At 44.4% G+C, this 20,505-nt stretch overlaps 1 protein-coding gene across 1 annotated transcript; it reads right to left on the reverse strand.

Moving 5' to 3' along the window:
- Nucleotides 1–354: 354 nt before the first annotated feature.
- LOC139052766 (nose resistant to fluoxetine protein 6-like) lies at nucleotides 355–19,801 on the reverse strand. Its single transcript, XM_070529846.1, has 7 exons — nucleotides 19,379–19,801; nucleotides 13,789–14,006; nucleotides 11,415–11,526; nucleotides 6,762–6,846; nucleotides 6,506–6,594; nucleotides 1,173–1,352; nucleotides 355–434 (listed from the first exon to the last, which is right to left on the reverse strand). Exons 1-7 carry the CDS (start codon nucleotides 19,686–19,688, stop codon nucleotides 355–357), a joined length of 1,074 nt encoding a protein of 357 aa, XP_070385947.1. The 5' UTR covers nucleotides 19,689–19,801.
- Between the last annotated feature and the right edge of the window lie 704 nt (nucleotides 19,802–20,505).

Below are 20,505 nucleotides of genomic sequence, written 5' to 3' on the forward strand. Positions count from 1 at the left end.
TCGTCATCTCATTGTCAGCATACCGTCGTCGTAATACTGCCTCTGTCGTTTCTTGGACGTCAATTTATCTTCCGTCGTCGTGATTGCGTCGGAATCATGCTGTCGTTGCCATGCTGCCATGGTCATGGTCGTGGTTGGCCAGTGAGTGCCATAGCAAAGTGGTACGATGTTGGACTATGTCGCATTTAGCCTTAAGGCAACGGAAGGCTGCCAATAACCACTGCAGTTGTTAAATAAACGGGACTTCAGAAATATGGTGTGTCGCTACAATGCTCGAATGCTAATAGTATTAGTATGGACAGTCATCGCGAGATGAGTTTTCTGTCTGACTTTCCTTCTTTTCGTCGATTATGCTTATTCTCGATGTGTTTGCAGATTTAGTTGTGAAAGAAACAAAATTTTGGCAGCCGAGTCCAAGGACTTCGAGTCGCCACCTGAGGCCATCACAACCAAAACTGCCACAACATTTTTTAATAACGTTTAATTTCTTCTTCTTCTTCTTCTCATTCGCTGATTTATACGTGCTGTCATTAAAGAGTTACTAATTACGCTAGCAGGTATGCCTGTCATTTGTCATTATAATAGGTGTCATGGTAAAAAGTTCCATAAACTGGTAGGCAGAGAGGTCTGCATGGGATTGAAATTTCTTTAGTTCTAATCCCAGCTTGCGCTACAAAATTTGCTTTTCATTTCTTGACATAATTGATGACCGGCGAGAGAAGATTTCAGAAGCTTTTGTGAATGGGTCTATACCTATGAAGCTCGCCGACGTCCAAAAATGACTTTTGGAAAGACTTCTACATCTGGCCAAAACAATCCAACATCTTTTAAATGCTAACAAGCATGGCTTAGATCTGGTCAATGCAGCTTATATAGGTATTTCACATTTAAATTTCGGATAAATATTGTTTGTTAAATTTTTGTCTCACCATCGTGTGTGAAAGTTTTGATTTCCCGAAGCCATTAAGGTCGCAATCAGCTGTCCCATCAGTAGTTGCACTGTTCTTGTCGAGACACGCGAAATTGTCTAACGGATTATTTTGCAAATGGGGCTCTGTTTGCGAGTAGACGGTAATGAAATTTCAGACAGGATATTGTTTGCATTTCACTCATTGCTAATGAGACATGTGACCTTGAATCTATACGTAAAAAATAAGCAATAATGATCTTACATATGTTTTCGTTGAGTGTGGCGTATGAATGGCCCAGACATATCCAGAACATGCCCAGAAAACGAAGACCGTGCATAAACTTGTAGCACCGTGTCTCCGAATTGTCATCTTTGTTGACGGCCAGGAGCAGTTTGCTGTTCCTCACGACCGAAAAGGCAGTGACACACTTGTAATAAATGGCTGGAAGATCAAGAAAATACAGATTTAGAAAATATATTCCACCCGCTAATTCTTGCTATATAAATAAAACTTGCCAATAACATGGGCCATTACGAATACTGTGAGTGCACAGTTAGTTATACTGGCACGGGAAAGAAGTCGCTCCTGCTCATTTTAATGCTCACAGCACGTGATCGAAGCATCTCGCGGTGGCGTGAGCGACAAGTATTCCAGCGGGGAAAGGCGATGGTTTACTCAGCCGATGAAGGTGGCTTCGAAATTACTTTCTCACTATACAGGGTTATAATTTCTAGGTTTCATAGAATTTTTAAAAGAAATAACCTGTTGCAGATAACGTAATTGTAAACCCACAGACAACTTTCTGTGGCTATAAAGAGAATGCTACAGGTGCGTGGCAGCTGCACATCAGTTACCACGCCAAGTAGTCGTGGGGCGTCTGACAGTGCTTTTGGTTGCTCGAAACAGACGCTAAATCGACGCAGCTTCCACGTGCGATGGTTTCGCGTTTGCAACGCGGAAGGGAAAGCCGCAAAATAAGTAAACCTTTGCACTCGGTGGTGTATTCGGTAGTATTAAATGGTTGTTAATGAGGTGCTTATGTTCCGTCTTCCCCAGCCTAAACGACCGTGGATCAAAACGCGGGACTCTTTTCAGGAGCGCGCTAATTTCTCAATGCTCTGCCTCCGTAGCTTTCCCTTCGTAGCCGCAGAAAGTTGTCCGCGAGCACATTCCTTGAACTGAATTATTCTAAGAGGCGTACATTACTTACACGAGAAATCAAAACACATGTTCAACTAATTAACAAAAGATCCGCTAATTATATTTCGAATGAATAACTTTATGGCACATATTGCCATTGACCCGCCGTGGTTGCGCAGTGGCTATTGTGTTGGGCTGCTGAGCACGAGGTCGCGGGATCGCATCCCGGCCACGGCGGCCGCATTTCGATGGGGGCGAAATGCGAAAACACCCGTGTACTTAGATTCAGGTGCACGTTAAAGAACCCCAGGTGGTCTAAATTTCCGGAGTCCCCCAGTACGGCGTGTCTCATAATCAGAAAGTGGTTTTGGCACGTAAAACCCCATAATTCAATTCATATTGCCATTTGCGAATTGTAGTCGATGAGTTTGTAAGGCACATCCACCAGTAATGAATTCCCAGAATCACGGCAGTTTGGAGATATGCGCCGTCAAACATGCCCTAAAGATGCACTGTTGTTCCACTTACTCCTTTAACAAAACGCCCTTTTTTGCATTGAATCACAGAAGTAACTGGAGCGCCCATGTATTTCGTTCCATACTTTGGGCAATGATATCTGGAAACTTGTGTCCTCCGGGAAATTAATTTCAAGTGGATACGTCTTGCAAGCTAACTGGTTACAATTCGTTAATTGCAATATGTGCCGTAAAGTGATTAATTGGGAAGTTAAGTATTCAACATGGCAGAGTGTGCGTATAGGCCAGTTGAGTCATGATGTCTCGTGTTCTCCCTTTCTTCAAGTCTTATGTATTCTTTGCGGTAACTTCCCAAATCATAACTATTACATTTTTGTTACATATTTGATTATAAATTTTGATTTCTCGTGCTAGTAAAGTCCACCTCTTCGGATATTCGAGCTCAAGGACAAGAATTTTACTATTTGCCACACGCAATTTCTAAAAATTCTGTGAAACTTAAAAAGGATCACCCTGGATGTGCATATGCTTTTTGATGAATGGTACAACACCAGGTCCTAACGTGAGACGTCTCAAGGCTCCCACAAGTGGAAATCAAGAAATATCAGGAACTGAACCCACCTGAACGGGCCGACTTGGGATATTTGCTGTATTATATTTTTAGCGTTCCAAAAAAAGGGACTAAGGTACCCTCCATACACACTATCTATGCGCCTAAGAGAGACTTCTTAATATAACGCTTCGAATTCATTTTGATGCCATGTCGTTTTCTCACAACCAACCGCAGGAAACCACATGATTTTGCATTCTACCCACATAACAATACGACGAACACAACCACGAATTCAACCTAAGGCTTCATGTGCAATAGCAGAACAACGTAGCAACTGATCGGAAGGCTCAACTGTGGAATTTCGTCTATCCAAATCCCATACGTAATACATTGCGGAGTCTTTCTATCTATCTAGACTACTCTCATCATTTACCTCTAAATCGCCCGTCAACCAGTCTTTAGCTGACTCTGAATCCCATTCGTCAATGATCGAGGTTGAATGCAGCAAATATACACAAGGAGCCCGCGCACGTTATCCGTAACGCAGAGGGAGGGCTTTTTGTGGAAACACCCAGCGCTGATAATTTATCATGTCGCCCAAGCCAAACCCGGATTTTACAGCTAAGCTGTATACCTCTATCCTCCGAGGAAATTTTCGTGTCGTGTCGTAAATTTTTCCGAAGATAGGGCAATGCGGGGCAGGCCCGGGGCGTAAGTAAAAAAAAATTATGGGGTTTTGCGTGCCACAACCACTTTCTGATTACGAGGGATGCCGTAGTTGAGGACTCCGGAAATTTCGACCACCTGGGGTTCTTTAACGTGTACCTAAGTCTAAGTAGATGGGTTCTTTCGCATTTCGCCCCCATCGAAATGCGGCCGCCATGGCCGGGATTCGACCCCGCGACTTCGTGCTCAACAGCCCCACACCATAGCCACTGAGCAACCACGGCGGGTTCCCGCGGTGTAAGTGAAGCAGGCGTTAAGCACTTCCCATACGTTGGCCGATACCGAAGATAGCGCAGTGCTGGGACGACCTGCGGTGGAGCTGAAGCAGGCGTTGAGCGCTCCCCATACGTGCGCCGATCCCACGTATGGGGAGCGGCCCACTTTTTTTCGTAGCATGTACATACATACACGAACTGGAGCGACCTGTTTGTCATGCTTTACAGACATTTGTCGTCTATCACGCCGTAGTTCACCGATCTTGCTTCGCGCCATAAGTTAAGTGGTAAACAAGATGGTGGAGGGGCCTTTGATGGCAGTTGGGGAACAACGCATTGTTATGAAGATTTTAAAAAGGAAAGGCCCAAAACCGACTGAAACTCGCGCTAGACTTCATGCGCAGCATTCTGGCTGTACTTTAAGCTGCCACACTTTATTTGAATGGTGAAAACTGTTTAAAAACGACCAGAAGTTAGTGAAAGACAATGACGGATGATTTGGCACCGCGTCGGTAGTTGCAGTTCCCAGGAAAAGCTAGAAAGTGTAGAGTTTAATTCTTGAAAGCCACCGAGAAACGCTTTGACAGCTCGGGGAACCGATGCCATCTCTGCCAGGGGACACTCCACACTATCATCATTGACGAGCACCCAATTTGCTGCAATGTCTGCGCATACTGAGTACCAAGACAACTGTCCGCCTTCGACCACGTCAGGACACTGCAATTTTGAATCGAACTCAAAAAGCGCTATGATAGGGAAGGCAGGAGTTTGTTTCGCTTAAGTATAAGCTGCGAAGAGACATAGAGGCACCATTTCAAACCATAATGAAGAAAGGTCGTTGAAACAATGGAAACATATGGATTGCCGAACAACAACGTTTCGAGCCACTCTGTCTGCAGGAAAACTCATGGCTGTGATTCTGTGCGATGAATGCGGCATCATTTATGTTCATTTTCTCCGCATGGGTGAAATCTTAAACAGTGACTACTAGTGGGAAGTTTTCCAATGCGCACACAGTGTACTCAAAAAAAGCTTCGTTTGATTCAGGGCAATGTGCGCCCACGTACAACGTAACTCACAATGTGCACTTTATGGGATCTCGGCTCTGCTGCTTTCGCCATACAGTCCCGATCTCACGTCAAATGACTATCATTTGTTTGAACGACTGAAATATTTTCTGGTAGGCAAACATTTCAGCAGTAACGACAAAATCATGTAGGCTGTCCATTCATGGTTGTGCCCGAAGGACAATACGGAATTTGATCATTAGGAATCTTTTTTTCACGAACACCAGATTCAAACAATGATGGCTGTCAAATGAATGTGTGTGGTTAGTGCGTTGCTGTGTCACATGACTTTTACCTGTAGACAGTTACTATACTGTTTTCTGCTACTGATCCATGTTTTCACAACTTCTATTTTTGTTTATTGTATGAATTTATTTGTTAGTTTCCTTTGTATTATGCCCGCCCTGCTTGGTCTACCGACTGCCGTATATTCTAGGTAAGTTATAAATATCTTATTTGTGCTGCTGGCATCCATGGGCTGCCAAAGCGCTGGTATAAGGGCGTCATTTCCAAGGGGGATTACTACGAGAAATTCTATAACATCCACAAGTCTAAACACGTATCGTAATTCTGACCAAACAAAAGCCCGGGTTTGACTTGAGCGTCCCTTTGTTTAGGAGAATCTGGCTTGACAAAATTGAATGACTAACAATTCGTATATCTCGTCAACTCTGCTTACCTAGACTCTGATTCAACGAAGTAAACCGCGTCGCTAATGGTGGAAATAACATTATCAATCATATCGCTAATTGCAGGCCTGTGTTTTGCTCTAGAGTGATTCGCCGGGAACAGCGTATTTAGGGACAAGTCAGATTTGGTTTGTGTCCGGCAGCACACCTTTTCATTGCTTAAAGGACTCTAAACTCCCATGTTGCAGAGATCATCAGATACAACTGATTCAAACGGAATTACTCGGAAGCCGCACTCCATGGGCAAGCTCTCGGGGAGATCTCGTAAGGGTAGCGACAGCTGGTTTGTCAAAAAACCGTCTAATGACGCATACACACAGGCACTGTACTGTCCATGAAGCTCTCGTAATGGTGGTTCGCTGGACGTTTACCGAAATATAAAAACATGCTCGTTACGTACCGTAATCCATTTATTAAAGTTAGTTAATGTAGGACAAACCTGTGCGGATTTCCTGCTTGTCCGAGTTGCATTTTTTTTGGGAGAACAGAGAAGAAACAACACTGTTTGCTTTCAAACTGCTCTCTTCTTCACTTGAACATCCGGCATTGGCTTAATAGGTTAGCAATGTGCAACTTCTTATTGTCGAACACCACGGCAAATACCGAAGGGCACCCAGCATACCAGCAATATTCCTTTCTTTCAGTGCACATACTACTTCAATGAAGAGCACAAGGCACCTGCTGCACTAGGTTTATAACAGCAAGAAAATCAGGGACGCTTTACTCACCACTCTGTCTTTTGGTATCCCAGTTTTTAGTCAAGAGATCAAAAATTGTTGCGCCAGCAATAGCTGCTGCCAGGACCGCCAAAAATGCACTGAAAGGGCGTATAAACAGTGGCGTTAGGAAAGTTCTGTAGCATACCCGACAGTGTTCTCAACTTATTCTTCAATGTTCCGATTAACGGTCAGTCCTTACCTCGGTCAAAATGAAATGTTAGTGCCTGGATTTATTTAGGCTGCTAGTCTTGCTGTTAGTACTTACATAATCCAGACTTGATGGCTTTTTATCCCTTCTTTCTCATTTGTCACGCAGTCCTTGACGGCAATTCCCACGGAATTTCCAACCACTGCGAATTTTAAAAGAATAGTATAATGACAGGACAAAAATATTTATCAGGTTCTGCTTATTAGGGAATTAACTTTTGTGTCTAAATCACTGCAGTGAGTTTTTTTATAATTTCGCATGCACATGTACCTAAATTTGAGAGTCTGCCTTATTCCCGCGTAAACAGCTTGGTCCATCTGAACAACTCTCTAGACACCGCTTTCGATATCCTAGGAACGCCTCCGTCACTTACGTTTACTGAAACGTCATCTTAAAGTACCTGATGTTGGTCAAAACTCATTAAGTCTGCCAGGGCTTTTAATGTTATACATGACGCTGCGCCGATATCCTCTTTTAATTGCCGATAAGACACATATGTAGTTAAACATGACATATTAGGCCAGATGAAAATGACGAACCATTGACTCCGCCTTTAGACATAGCGCATACGAAGGACATCAGGGGTGGTGACAGCTATTCGTGGAAGGGAGCGGGCGAAGTTGCAGAACTGTCCTTTTCGTACTACTGTGGTACTTGTCCAGGATGTATCAAATTATATTCATTACGAAACCTGGGTGGATATAAAGGGCGTGAAATGAAATTTATCTTCGATTTAGCCATATAGTTCAAGTTATGTCATGTTGTTGAGGTTCTTCAAACTGTTTCATGTATTAAATCAAGCTGCGAAAGGCGGTAGGCGCCTACTCAGAAGATGCTTCGATCACTTGGTCATTGACTGCGCTTGTATACAGGTAAAGTACAGAGTGCAACGGCGACAATTTCTTAACGGAGTGGTAGGCTTAAATGAAGAGTTAGCGATGTTAATAACTACAGGCACGCCAAATCGTTTTACAGTAAGGTCAATGTGCGAGTTCTAAAGCAAATTTATGACCATGAGCACGTCCTAAAAAAATGTAGAACAATGTCTCAATAAAGCACGACATGGACAATGCTCTCAGTAGTTGAATTCGAATGGAAATTATTTTAACGCGACTGCTGTTCAGGAAGAACTTGTGACGCCTACAGTTATAAAAAGCTGGGTAGCAGTAGCGGTGATTGCCAAGTGGCCAATAAAATAGCTTAAAGACATTGAAATTTGCATGATGGCGACTAACTCATTTGCTATAATAGTAATGGCAATTCGTAGCTCCTACTACATGCCATTGGCATGGGTCTAGCTGCAAAAAGAAGCTGTTCGGAACCCATGTAAGCGAATAGGGTGGCATTGGCTTGTAAAATCAAACAATCTAACGCGATGTAGGAGAACATCAGCAGACCTAACTGAGTATTAAGGGTTTCGTAAAGAGTGCGTATACATTTCCGAGTGTTTATCTCTAAACATATATTTACAGATTAAAGTAACAGGTGCACTGCTGGACGCATGGATAGTGCATGAATGACCTGATTAAGGCATGCGTAACTCAGCATATCGGTGCACAGACAACGTAATGAGCGCCTAGCTCTGCGCATTGAAATATGAAATGCTTCCATGACCATGTGATGACATATACACCGTCGCAGTTACAGCTATCCGTGCATCCAGGCATAAACTGCGCTTTGTTTTAGATATCGACCTTTCACGTTACACATTCAGAAATACATGATATACGTATAGTGGATTAAATGCAATACCTCGCTGCTTAAGAAACGAGTTCCCATGCCGTACGCACTTTCATGTAGCGGTTTTTGATTCTTTGTTCATAATCACCAGCACAGAAGATGCCTCACACAATGCTTCGCAACGAGGATATTTATGTACCCTGACAATAACAATGTGCCTTAAGAGGAAGATATATATATATATATATATATATATATATATATATATATATATATATATATATATATATATATATATATATATATATATATATATATATACTAGTGAACGGAGAAATCGTCTTCTCAGCAAGCACTACACCGATTTAGGGCCCCAATACAGTGAGAGCTCGTTAATTCGAACTTCAATAATTCGAATTTATGGATAATTCGAACTGTACGATTTGGTCCGGCCAAGTTCCACAGAAGTCTATGTATAAAAAAGTCCGTTAATTCCAACGCTAGAAGGTTCCCTCACGGATAATTCGAACTACGCTCACCTGGCACACGGCCAGAGAAAAGCGCCTACTGCCTACACACAAGGCTGTATTGCCTCCGAAACGGTGAGAACGGCGAGAGAAGGCAAAATCGGAAAAAAATCTAACCGACGCGGGGTCAGCCAGAAGGCAGTGGCGGCTGCCGCCTCTCCGTTCTACGTAACCTCCAAGACTTCTTGCCCGTTGCGAATCTCGGAGGCTTTGCAAATCTTGTACAGCTGCTAATGTTGTGCGGAGATGGCACGGCAAGCGCCAAAACACAGCGAATCAAGTACGTCGCAGCTGCGCTTGCAATCAAGAACCAACGAATCAGGGCCTTCGCCACCTTCACATGTTCAGCGTCTTTGTCTCGACAGTCTTCATTTGTTGTGCACCTCTGTTTTCAGCTTACGAGGTATCGGCCGTCGCGAACCATTGTGATAGTGTTAAGCCTCCGCTAACGTTCGTTTCGGTGGACATCGGTGGTGTGGCACAGTCGGACCCAGAGCTTCGACTTGAAGATGGCGTGTGCCCGCGGCACACGCCATCACTTTCTGACACGCCAAATTTCTGACATGCCCTACTGCTTCCAAATCGCAGTGTACTGTTGCTCTCCTTCACTTTCGTTAGTTCGAACTTTCGTTAATTCGAACTGAAGCGGCTTCCCCTTGCGGTTCGAATTAACGAGCTTTTACTGTATTTTGGGACCCTAAAGAGCTTTGCGGGTGACCGCATTGGGCTACGCAGGAGTGAAGCGTTTTAGAACAGGGCTTTGCGTTTATCAATAGCGTCTTGCGCTGACAGCGCCACTATGGCGTCAAAGAACAGCTGTTAGAAACGATTACATAAAATTTACCATTTTATTATAGCAATAGTAATTTTGACTTGCGTGTATTCGCGTTTAATTACGATTTAGAGGTTATTCTGTAAGCAGCAAACAATTAGTTGCGCTTCGTTTTGAGCAAACCAACTTTACCTGCCTTCACCAGCCAAGCTAAGCTGTGTTATGCCTACGAGCCATAAAATCCACAATTGAATCCGGAATCAGCGGCGTCTAATGAATCAATATTCATAACACACGCTAGTTGAGAGAAAACGATAACCGCAGTCACTTCCCCTAGCTTGCGAACTTCACGAGTTACCACGAATCCATTCCAGTTTGGTGCTAGGTTAGAGCCGTCGCTTCGATGGCTGCCGCCATGTTTGCTGACGCAAAGCTTTTGGGGTCGCTATTTGGGCTCCCGCTAAATTGATGAAATAGCGTTCCCAAAGCAAAACCCAAACGCAGTTTGCGTCTCGCGCATGCGCAGTGGCTTCGACGCTATTACTTTGGGACCCCAAAACGTTGGAGGCCCCTATTCTAAAACTCTCTAATAAGGCAAAATACAGTACTGGCGGAATGCATCTTTTGTAATTTAGAGCATCAAAAAAAATATTTAAAATTGCAAAAAGAAAAGACGTCGCGTATAACGTTTACAACTTCGTAACTAAGTAATAAAAACGATATCGCAATTCTGTAAACTGCACCTAATCATGCATTTAATGCGAACAATATCACTGTATTATGCACTGCTCTGAAATATACCACTAATTCGCGAGCAGTTGTTTCGGGAAAATCTCGCAAACATTGTTACAAGTTCATGTAAGTTGCAAATTCATATATTACATTTGTCCGCTTGAGATGCTCTAACAGATGCACTTTAGAAAATTGCGATACCTGCTCTTGGCGTAGAGTATGGCATTCTAAACTTGGTGCCTCTTTTGTTAGCTTCGCCACACTCGCCAATTTTTTTGCGGAATATTCGATGTCACAAATCAATATTCGGCTTCCCAGAGTTCCTAACATTAAACTTTCTTTCTCATATGCAACAGCTATCATTCATATCTCTGCAGCCGTTCTCTCAATAAAGCATTTTCGCGTTTTAGATATACTTGAATGGGAAAATTGTTGTTGGCGCCGAGCTACAGCTTCCTTCTAAAAGTATTTTGTGGACGTCAGATAGAATGATGCACTGTCTGCAGTCTGCTTTAACTTAATTAAGCGATGCACTGCACATAAAATTCATAACAGAAAAACACCACGGCCCACACGATGCAGCGACGTAAAGTTGGACATAAAGTTGCCTGCCTGTAATGCCACTAATGAAGTTTTTGTTCCTGTTCGTCTTAACGATATTAAAAAATGCTTACGTAAGCCATAATTAGCTGATAATCATTTTCACTCTTTGGCTCCGATAGCTATCAATATTGCGGAGCCTATTGCTGCATTTTTTCGTGATATAGTGATATACGTCGTAGCATAATTACGCAAAAATGTCGGTTTGCTGCATTTTGTCCCACAACATTGAGGTGCATCAGTGCACAAACATTGACTGAAGTACGTGCAGGCAAAACAAATTTCCGACATAACAAAGTCAGGTGATATAGAATAATTTCGGGGACCATAAAAATGAGCACTGAGCAAAAGTGATCAAAGGAACCCCTCGAGAATACTGCACATATGCGTGGAACTCACGAGTGCGAGCGATATTGGCTAGGTCTTCCTCATTGCAAGCATTGATGAAGCACACGCCGAGTCGAATACCGGGAGAGCGCTCCTCCGTCGCGATGGACTTGAAGCTCCATGCCTGAGATGTAAAAATATAGCACAGAAATCATGGTAAAAAATATTAAGAAAAAAGACTAGTGCAGATTAACGAAAAACAAAAAAAATATACAAATCAGACGGCGTGGAGGCTTACAGCCTCACCGCCATGCCTATCCCACCGATTACGGCATCACATAGAGTCATAGTATTAGAATAGACCGGCATTACTATAAAAAAGAGAAATACGTTGTTGCGAAACGGTTCCTACGCATAATAGTCTGCTGAATTTTTTTGAATTCAAACTCAACTTCAACAAAATCAAAGACCACCTGTCTGAAACAAAAGAGTTTCTCCTCACGCACGCACGTTCACGCACACACAACACCACGCAAACACACACAGACAGCGCGCGCGCTAACGCACATACTGATTCGCACGCACATACATGCACGCATACGTGCGCGCACACAAACACACCGACACACAAACCCACACTCCCACTCACTCATGTACTCACGTGCACGTACATGTGCGCTCACACACGCAAACACAAATCCACACACACGCGCACACATGTACAAACATTACACACGCACGTACACGCATGCACACGCGCGCAAACGTACACACAGAGCGCACATGCACACAAACACACACGTAGGCGCACGCCTGTGCACAAACGCCAACACACACACATGCACCCACATGACATAACCAGCTCCGTCCAGCAAGGAGGCAAGCCTGCTGTGGTGCCATGTGTACGCAAGCTATCCCTCCACATTAAAAAAAGTATCTAAAAGGTACAGTGTGCCATTTGTCATCTCGGCTCCACGCAAGTTGGTTAGGCTCTGCCCCCGCATCAGCTGGGTTGAGAAGCTCGGATGCCAGAGGAATTACTTGAAATGCGTGACTGGTGCTGTGTATAAAAAGCCGCTATCATGTGGCAACGCTTAAATAGGTCAACCTGGACGCTTCGTCAATAACTGAGAACTGAAGGATGAATTATCATTGAAGGACAAAGATAATGCGTGAGTGAGTCATTGCTTCACAAGATCAAGATACTGAGCAGGAGTAGCGATAGGTTGGCACGAAATTTGTGGGGGGCCTTTCATAATAATAAAAGGGGGACGAACTGCATCAGCGATCCTACTCTTTATCTTTTTTGGGAAGGAGTTCCAGCAGTACGACACGTTGCGGTGGTTTCTTGAAGTTAGTTTTGCACGCATGCACCTCTGTTGTATTGTTTCGACTTCGTTCTCAGAACAAGCAGCTCATGTTTAGCACCAACTCTGTTCTTTCCTACTCTCTGATATTTAAGTATTTGTTTGTTAGTCATGCTAAGATTCCTCCTCTTCTGCCTAAGAGGCCGTTGCTGCCATTACTGCCTCGCTCAATGTGTACAGCAGCACTACTAACGCGAAAGCGTTGTTATGAGTCCCATGTTGCAGAAAATCCGGCATCGGCGTCCCTCGTCTGGCGTCGGCGTCAGCAAAAATACGTTTCAGCAAAAATCATCCCGAACCGCAAACCCTACCGTGGAAACCCAACCACACAGACATTCCGTGTAGCGCAAAAAAGAGACTGAACTAATTGAATTTCTCTAAGTGAAATACTTCATAATATCGTAAAGTATGACTTACACACAACCTACAGGCATGATACCGTCGGATTGTAATTTTAATACACGAGAAAACATAATTCTGCTTCGCGGAAACTCCAAGAAACCCTTTTCCATCGTTTCTACCATTCATAGATGGGCCATCGCGTCCGCTATTCGTGGGCGCAGGCGCGCAGAAATCTTGGTGGCTATTAACCTGCGCGCGCGGTTCCTTGCAACACCCCGAGATGGCGCTTGCCTCCGCCGCATCGGGGCCCACGCAACAGGCCACGTTTCTACCAGAAAGCTCGCTTTCGTGTATAACGTTCGGCGTCAGCATTTCCTGATAAACATTACGGTTAAATAAGTTGCAGTTGCCGGCAAGCGTGAGAAGCAGTCAGGGATTTTTGAATGCTATCCCGTTCCACTCGTTCCCGTTCCCGTTAAAGGCGACGTTTAGGCGTCTTCCAAACTTTTTTGGTGGCAGATGGAAGCAATCAGCGTTCAACGTTCGCAGGTGGTTTCCCGTCCTGTATTCGCCAACAACAATGCTGCTTAGCTTGAGGAGTTTGATGAAAACGCGATAATTTAGCATGGCGTTGCCGGTGGCTACTGACCAGTCGCCAAAATTGTATTTTGGCTATGGCGAGAGCCAAGATAGCGATGGAGAAGAGCGCACTAAAGCTCAAGCACCGACGAACTTACCCTTCTGTGGGAATAGGCAAAGGCTGGTGACAAGGCTTCAGACAATGAATCAATATCGTCAAAGGCTAGTGAGATGTGCATGTCGCAGTACTGGGCGCGCACTTTCTCTGTGCCATATTCGTCTCGTACCACGGTCTCAATGCACTCATCGTAGGCACCCAGGTCGGACGCAGTAGCCTGGAAGAAGCCGGTCGGGTACTTGGCCGTTGCGTCGATTACTGCGCATAAAAAGGAAGGTAAATGAACGTACGCGCATGAGCTTGCTCCAAACTATGCGGCTACATAGAAGGAATACGTGACACAAATTGCAGCTTCACACAATGATCGCAGTCTGCCCACTTACTTAAGGGCAACGCTGGTATAAGTGGTTGCATTAACTACGCCGTGGACAAGAGTCAAAGTATAAAGAATTGAGTTTCTACGTCGCTTTCTCACTCCCGCCCGCAACTGTGGCGACTGAGGTTAGCTTGAACGAGCAATTTTGTTGGTAAGCCAGCATATAAAAATTAAATCAGAACTCATCTCATGATGACTGTCGATTGTGATAAAATTATAGCATTCGAGAATTGTAGTGACTAACCGTATTTCTGAAGTAACGTTTATTTAGCAACTGTAGTGGTAAGCCTGAGGCTTCACCCATGACCTCACCCATGACCATGGCAGCATCACGAGGACTTCAGGACGCCGATGGAGTGACGAATATGGAAAAATGTCGAAAAAACGATAGAGGGGTATGCCAACGATGGCATGACGACTACAAAATGACAATGCTTAAATGATGACGATGGCATAAGCACGACAGCATGATGATGGCATGAGGACAATATGAGGACGGCGAGTGTGTGGTGATGATGGTATTGTGACAACCGGGTGACAACGCTAGAAGGACGACAATGGCAAGACCACAATAACGTGGCGACGACCCACTAACCATGATGCCATGACAATCAAGACCTAATGACGACACCGCGATTACAATACAAGGACGAAGACGGCATCAATGGATCAACGAATATTGTATGACAACGCTGGCATGACGAGATTTGGATGTCGAAGATCGAATAACGATGATGGAACGTCGGCGACACCGTCAAGGCAACCTTATGAAAACGAATGCGTTACAAAGGCTGTATGACGACGATGCAATGAGGACGATGGCATCAAAATGGTATGAGGAGAATGAGATCACAACGTGTGCATGGCGGCAGTGACCTAACGACGTTTTTGTAATTGAGCCTGTATGACGAAGGTTTCATGACACGGCGGCATGATGACGATGGCATGACGATAATGCGATGATGTTACTGATGGTTGTAGCTATACGAGATTTTCCTCTAACAACAACTTTTGCTCCCTAGAATAAACACCAATGATAGAATGTTTACTGGCCTTTTTACGGCCATTAAAACCTGGAATAAACTACCACCCCTTATTAAAGCCTGATGCACAACATTAACATTCAAGGGAGATACGAAGAAATATTTACTAACCACACTACTGGCTACAGACTCATTACTACGAGCATACATTGTATACAAATTTATATCACACTTTTCGTTGCTTCTGTATTTGCCCAATGTATTGCTTTTATTCTCTATTTCCCATTGCCTTCCTTATTTTTCTTTTTTTAGAGAGTTTAAGTTTTTTGTTGCATAACATATATTTGACTTGTGCTTCGCACATTGTAAGCACATTTCTGTTTCTAATTATCTGCTGCGTTAGCCTCGTGTTGTTGGACATTTGCCATGCCAATGTTTCTTTAATGTCTCAATTATTACATTTTTATTTACTGATACTCATCATTTATTTCATTTGCTTGTTTGATTTCTACTTTAATTATTGTGCGCGCCTTTCTTGTATTTAATTATCTACTTCACTAACTTCGCGTAATCTGATGTCTGTCACTGCTATGTTGTCACAATGTATTAATTACTATATTGTTAAATTACTAATAGGAGGTCCCCCTGACAGTTTTTGTGACTCCAGGATTTCCTCCTGTACTGATGATGAGGGGTGCAATAAACAAATTTTACAAATAAACAAAGTAAAAAAATTTTGGCGTTCGTAGAATGACAGCATGACGACAATGGTACCACGACTACTGTGCGACGAAGATGGAGGAACGGCAGTGGTATGACGAATGTTGGATGACAAAATTACACTGACGACGACGCTATGACAGTGAATGCATGACGACTGCAGTATGATGACAATTCAATGACAAGGATGGCACAACAGCTATGCAAGGACAGTGGGATAACGAAGAGTGTCCCGAAGCCACGTGACGACGATGGCATGAGGACGTCGGCGTGACGAGAGTGGAATCACCAAGCTGTATTGATGACGATAGAAATACCACAACGGCATCATGACGCTGGTGTGACGACAAATGTAGGACGACTTTATGGCGAGGACGGCCTGACCATTACGGCATGGCAAGAGTCGAATGATAAAGATTGATATGACGACGATTCAACGCTCAGGATAGTATCGCAACCACACCGTCCACGAGCACATACCTAGAGGCCCTAGCTTCAGCTACTAGGTAACTTGGGTCACTTGGTCGGTGCAGAAGGTGTGACGACGGTGGCGTGAGGAGCCGGATCACGAAGCTCCGAAACGCGGAAACTCCAAAAAACCCTTTTACATCGTTTCTACCATTCATAGATGGGCCATCGCGTCCGGTATTCGCGGGCGCAGGCCCATCTATCTATCTGTGCTCTTACGCCAAACCAGTGGCCCAAGTTGTCTACTATAGCTTGGGGCACAAGGTACGGGCTCGTGGTCGTGATGCCGTAGTGGTCGTGTGGTTTCATCACAATCGACAGTCATCATGAGATGAGTTCTGCCTTAATTTTTGTATGCTGGCTTCAAGCTAACCTCAGTCGCCACAGTTACGGAACGAAGGGCGATGGAACGACCACAACGGCATCACGACCACGAGCCCGCACCTTGTGCCCCAAGCTAGTAGACAACTTGGGCCACTGGTTTGGCGTAAGAGCATAGATAGATAGATAGATAGATAGATAGATAGATAGATAGATAGATAGATAGATAGATAGATAGATAGATAGATAGATAGATAGATAGATAGATAGATAGATAGATAGATAGATAGATAGATAGTCTCAAAATGGTTGAAGTAGGCAATGAATGCTAATCGCAATAATATATACTAAACCCCAACTCATCAGATCACCGTAATGTGCGAGATATTCCACCGAATCACTAATGCTGAATTCCGATGACAGATCGGGAGTGCGGATAATTTATTTCAGTGCTAGATCGAGGGCGGATCTGAATCCAAGTTAGCCAGCCGGAGCAGTGCAGACCGCTCCGCCGAAATAGACAGATTCGACTGGAAATCTGCGTGACGTATTTCATCCAGCAGCCATTGGCTGGATAGTCTGTGTAGCAGACGGCGTAGCGAAAACAGAACAGACGATAGGACACAGCATAAGCCGCATAGATGGAAAGGTAAGAGAGACATAGTTTTAGTAAGCGCTAACGTTCTCACAGTTGAGGCAGCGATTTTACTGAAGTTCCGCGCGCAAACATGCCACGGAAGTGCGGCAGAAATCTCTGTCGTTAGCAAAGAGAAGAAAGTGGTACTTGTACGTGAGCAATACCGTCACTTCCGAATGTGGTTGACTGTGTTCCCCATTGATCGGGTTGGAGCGCTAGTGTTCAAAAGCAGATTAGGAGTGGGTGCTTTCCACTGGAAGACGTAACTTTGAAGCGAGCTTGCAGATTTATATGGATCTGCCTTTGGCATTTACCATCAAGTAAATTAGTCAATCTTATCTTGCAGGACTGACCCCAAAAACATATTTTAGCACTGAACACCACCCCTGCAAATAGTGACTTTCGTTAATGCGAATTGTCCAGGTAGTGCAAAAGAAGTATGTCGTATTCAATGATTTGTAGTCTTTAGCCTCAAAAATCACGTTGTAAATGAAAAGCGAGGGCAGTGTGGTCTGGCTGAAGGATTCGTCCATTAGACGGATCTCGCTAGATCTTTGATATGCCCGTCATATGGATGTCTTGAACAAGTGTTTCCCCCCCCAAAAAAGTATCAGTCTCGCCCTAAAGGCGAAGTATGAATTGCGACAGCAAATTACTGGACAGGTATACGAAGTAAGGATAGTAGTTTTATCGGCCGTATGAAGTTATAAATATAGGCAGACTAGCAAAGTTAAGCAGCATGGTTTCACATGCATGAGCAAACATTAACACGTCTCACTCGATGACCGCGGAAACGCGGAATCAGCAGCGAGCGAATTGACTTTCGTGCGGCCGCTCGCATCAACGGGAACTAAACCGCGAAAACGCAGCTCAGCGCGGACTTATTGCCAGTTGCAGATGGCTTTCAAGATACAGCGGCCCGTCCAGGTCGCCCAGAGGAGAATGCCTCCCCCCTTGATACCCTTCCCCCGAAGCCTTGCGCGCGATGGAAGAAGGAACGCTTCCTCCCGCTTTCCTCCAGTGGGTGCGCGATATTGAGCCGCGATCGCCGGCTCACTCTCGTACGCTTTCCCTCGCACATACAGCATACGGCGTGCAGCGGCGATTTTATCGCACTTGTATTTATACGGAACCTCACAGTGATGCTGGCGCCGATGGCAGAAATGCGCCTGGGGTGTCTATATAATTGCTATCGCAATAAAACAATCACTCTCCTCACGCCGAGTCGCGTGGAGAGCATGCCTGACACCAGCAGGGAATTTGAATGGGCACTTATGTTGTGATCACGTGATGCGAAGGTGCATTGATGCGATGGATCAAGTGCAACTGTGAATTGGCTGAGCTTTTGACGAGACTTTTTTACCGCATGGTAGCTACACCAGCATGGCAGTTACACCACCAAACAGAAAATAGTATTAAAATAACCCACAAAAACCCAAAATAGAACTTTCGGTGTAATGCAGAACAACAACTATGTTTAAACACACAATTTTTGTTAAATTGGGGCTTAAAAAATTTGATAAATAACAGGAAAATAAAAAAAACTGAAAATGGAGCTTTACAGAAATTTTCTCGCAACGAAGCTGCGAGACAATTTCTGTTTTCTCTTAAGAAAATATTTTTTACAGTGGGGGATTGCTCAATATATTCATAATGGTGTTACCTTACCCATGCCATTCAGCCGCTTACGATACTTCCAACTCTCGCAGGCAGTGACCTGTTTCTAATTCTGCTGCACTAATTTTCGATAAAATAGGCCTTATCTTTGCCATGAGCATTCCTTTGAGATCACTGAACTTTTTCCACGATGCATTATGAAGGGCTCTTTTCTGAGCCAAGACTTACGCGTTCTTAACTTTGCTTACTACCAAAAAATTAGTGCATATTCATTAAGAAGTTCGCCCACCAACATTTCCCCAAAACCGGTGCCTGCCGATAGCGGTGACCGTCATATCAGCAAATGTTGCCAGCTAATGAGATTTTTCCACTAGCAAACCCTTTGTGAACTCCTTACATACGTTTGTGTTCTTTTACTTAAACTCTTATTGCAAAGATAATCTGAGAGGCATCAGTCTGACATGGCATGCATAGACAGGCAGAATACGTAGAGTTGCAGTGCACTCACTTCTCAAGGCCCAAGGCTCGAGCTCCTGGATTGCTCGTGTAAACTGCAGCAAGCCGAAGGTGCAGTCAGTAGATATGTCAGCTCGTAGAAGTTTCCGCGTGAATTCACTACCTGCTGTAGACATGAGCTGTTTTATCCCGGTCCGGATATCATCGATGAACTGTGATCCCTTCGGTGGCTGATTTGTCGTTGGTGTCATTGACCATGAAGTGGAATTCGCTGCAGTGAACTCTGTGGACCGATTGTCCATGAGGCCTCTGGTGCTCGACGTTGTTGTTGAGGGAGTTGCATTCATTTCGTCTGTAGTCATCGCTTGGGACCATTCGGAGTTCACTGCCTTTGAGGAAGTCGGTGTGGCTACCCTAACGCTATTTCTCTCTGTTTCTTGGACTGCGTGTTCGTAAGAGCTTTCCGCCGGCTCGGCTGTCGTGAAGTTTGAAGTGATTCCTGTATCCAGGCTTGCCAGTGGGGTGGTAGACATGGGCAGGCGCGATTTATCAATCGTTTCTGAAGAATTCGTTCCTTGGGATGCTGAGGATAAACTTGGCATGGTCGTTTGGGCATTGTCAGGATTTTTTAACGGTGTCCAGACGCTGGTAGATGTCGTTCTCTGTCCACAACACACTGACACTAAGAGGAGCAACAAACTGCTATAGGACAGTTTATGGATGGCTATTATTTGAGGTGGCATTGCCTCCTCAGCGGCCAATTTATGTGCACGTATACAGGAGCTGCACTCGAGTGTCTAATTCTTCTTGGTGTTGGCAGACTTAAGCAAATGGTACTTAAGCAAATTATGCAACACTAGAGTAAATCACGTGACTCACAGCGGGGCCGTATAGTATGACTCGTAGGCTGATTATCATTAGAAGGCGGTGCCTAAAATCGCCAAAAGCGTGAATAAACAGAACACCAACGAGTGCTTCTGCATCACGTTTCGCATCACGCCTGACAAATTATTCAATGGATTGCTGCCCTCAGCAGTCACAGGAAAACGCTTTCGCAACCAGCGCCGACCTCGCTAAGTCCTTCCTTCTTTTGTATTTTACGTTCTGGCCGTAATTTTGCAATGCGTGCGTGTTGCCGATACGTGGTGGCTTTCCCCGAAAAGAGAGAGGGAAGAGGAG

This window comes from Dermacentor albipictus, unplaced genomic scaffold (genome assembly GCF_038994185.2).
Source record: "Dermacentor albipictus isolate Rhodes 1998 colony unplaced genomic scaffold, USDA_Dalb.pri_finalv2 scaffold_33, whole genome shotgun sequence".
Lineage (NCBI taxonomy): Eukaryota > Metazoa > Arthropoda > Arachnida > Ixodida > Ixodidae > Dermacentor > Dermacentor albipictus.

Excerpts from the sequence above, each read along its gene's own strand:
- LOC139052766 (XM_070529846.1), bottom strand. The coding sequence starts at position 19,688 with ATGACTACAGACGAAATGAATGCAACTCCCTCAACAACAACGTCGAGC. Across the intron at positions 11,527-13,788 it reads TTGCCTATTCCCACAGAAGG|GCATGGAGCTTCAAGTCCAT; the intron begins GTAAGTTCGTCG and ends TTTACATCTCAG. Across the intron at positions 6,847-11,414 it reads AGCCAATATCGCTCGCACTC|TGGTTGGAAATTCCGTGGGA; the intron begins GTGAGTTCCACG and ends TAAAATTCGCAG.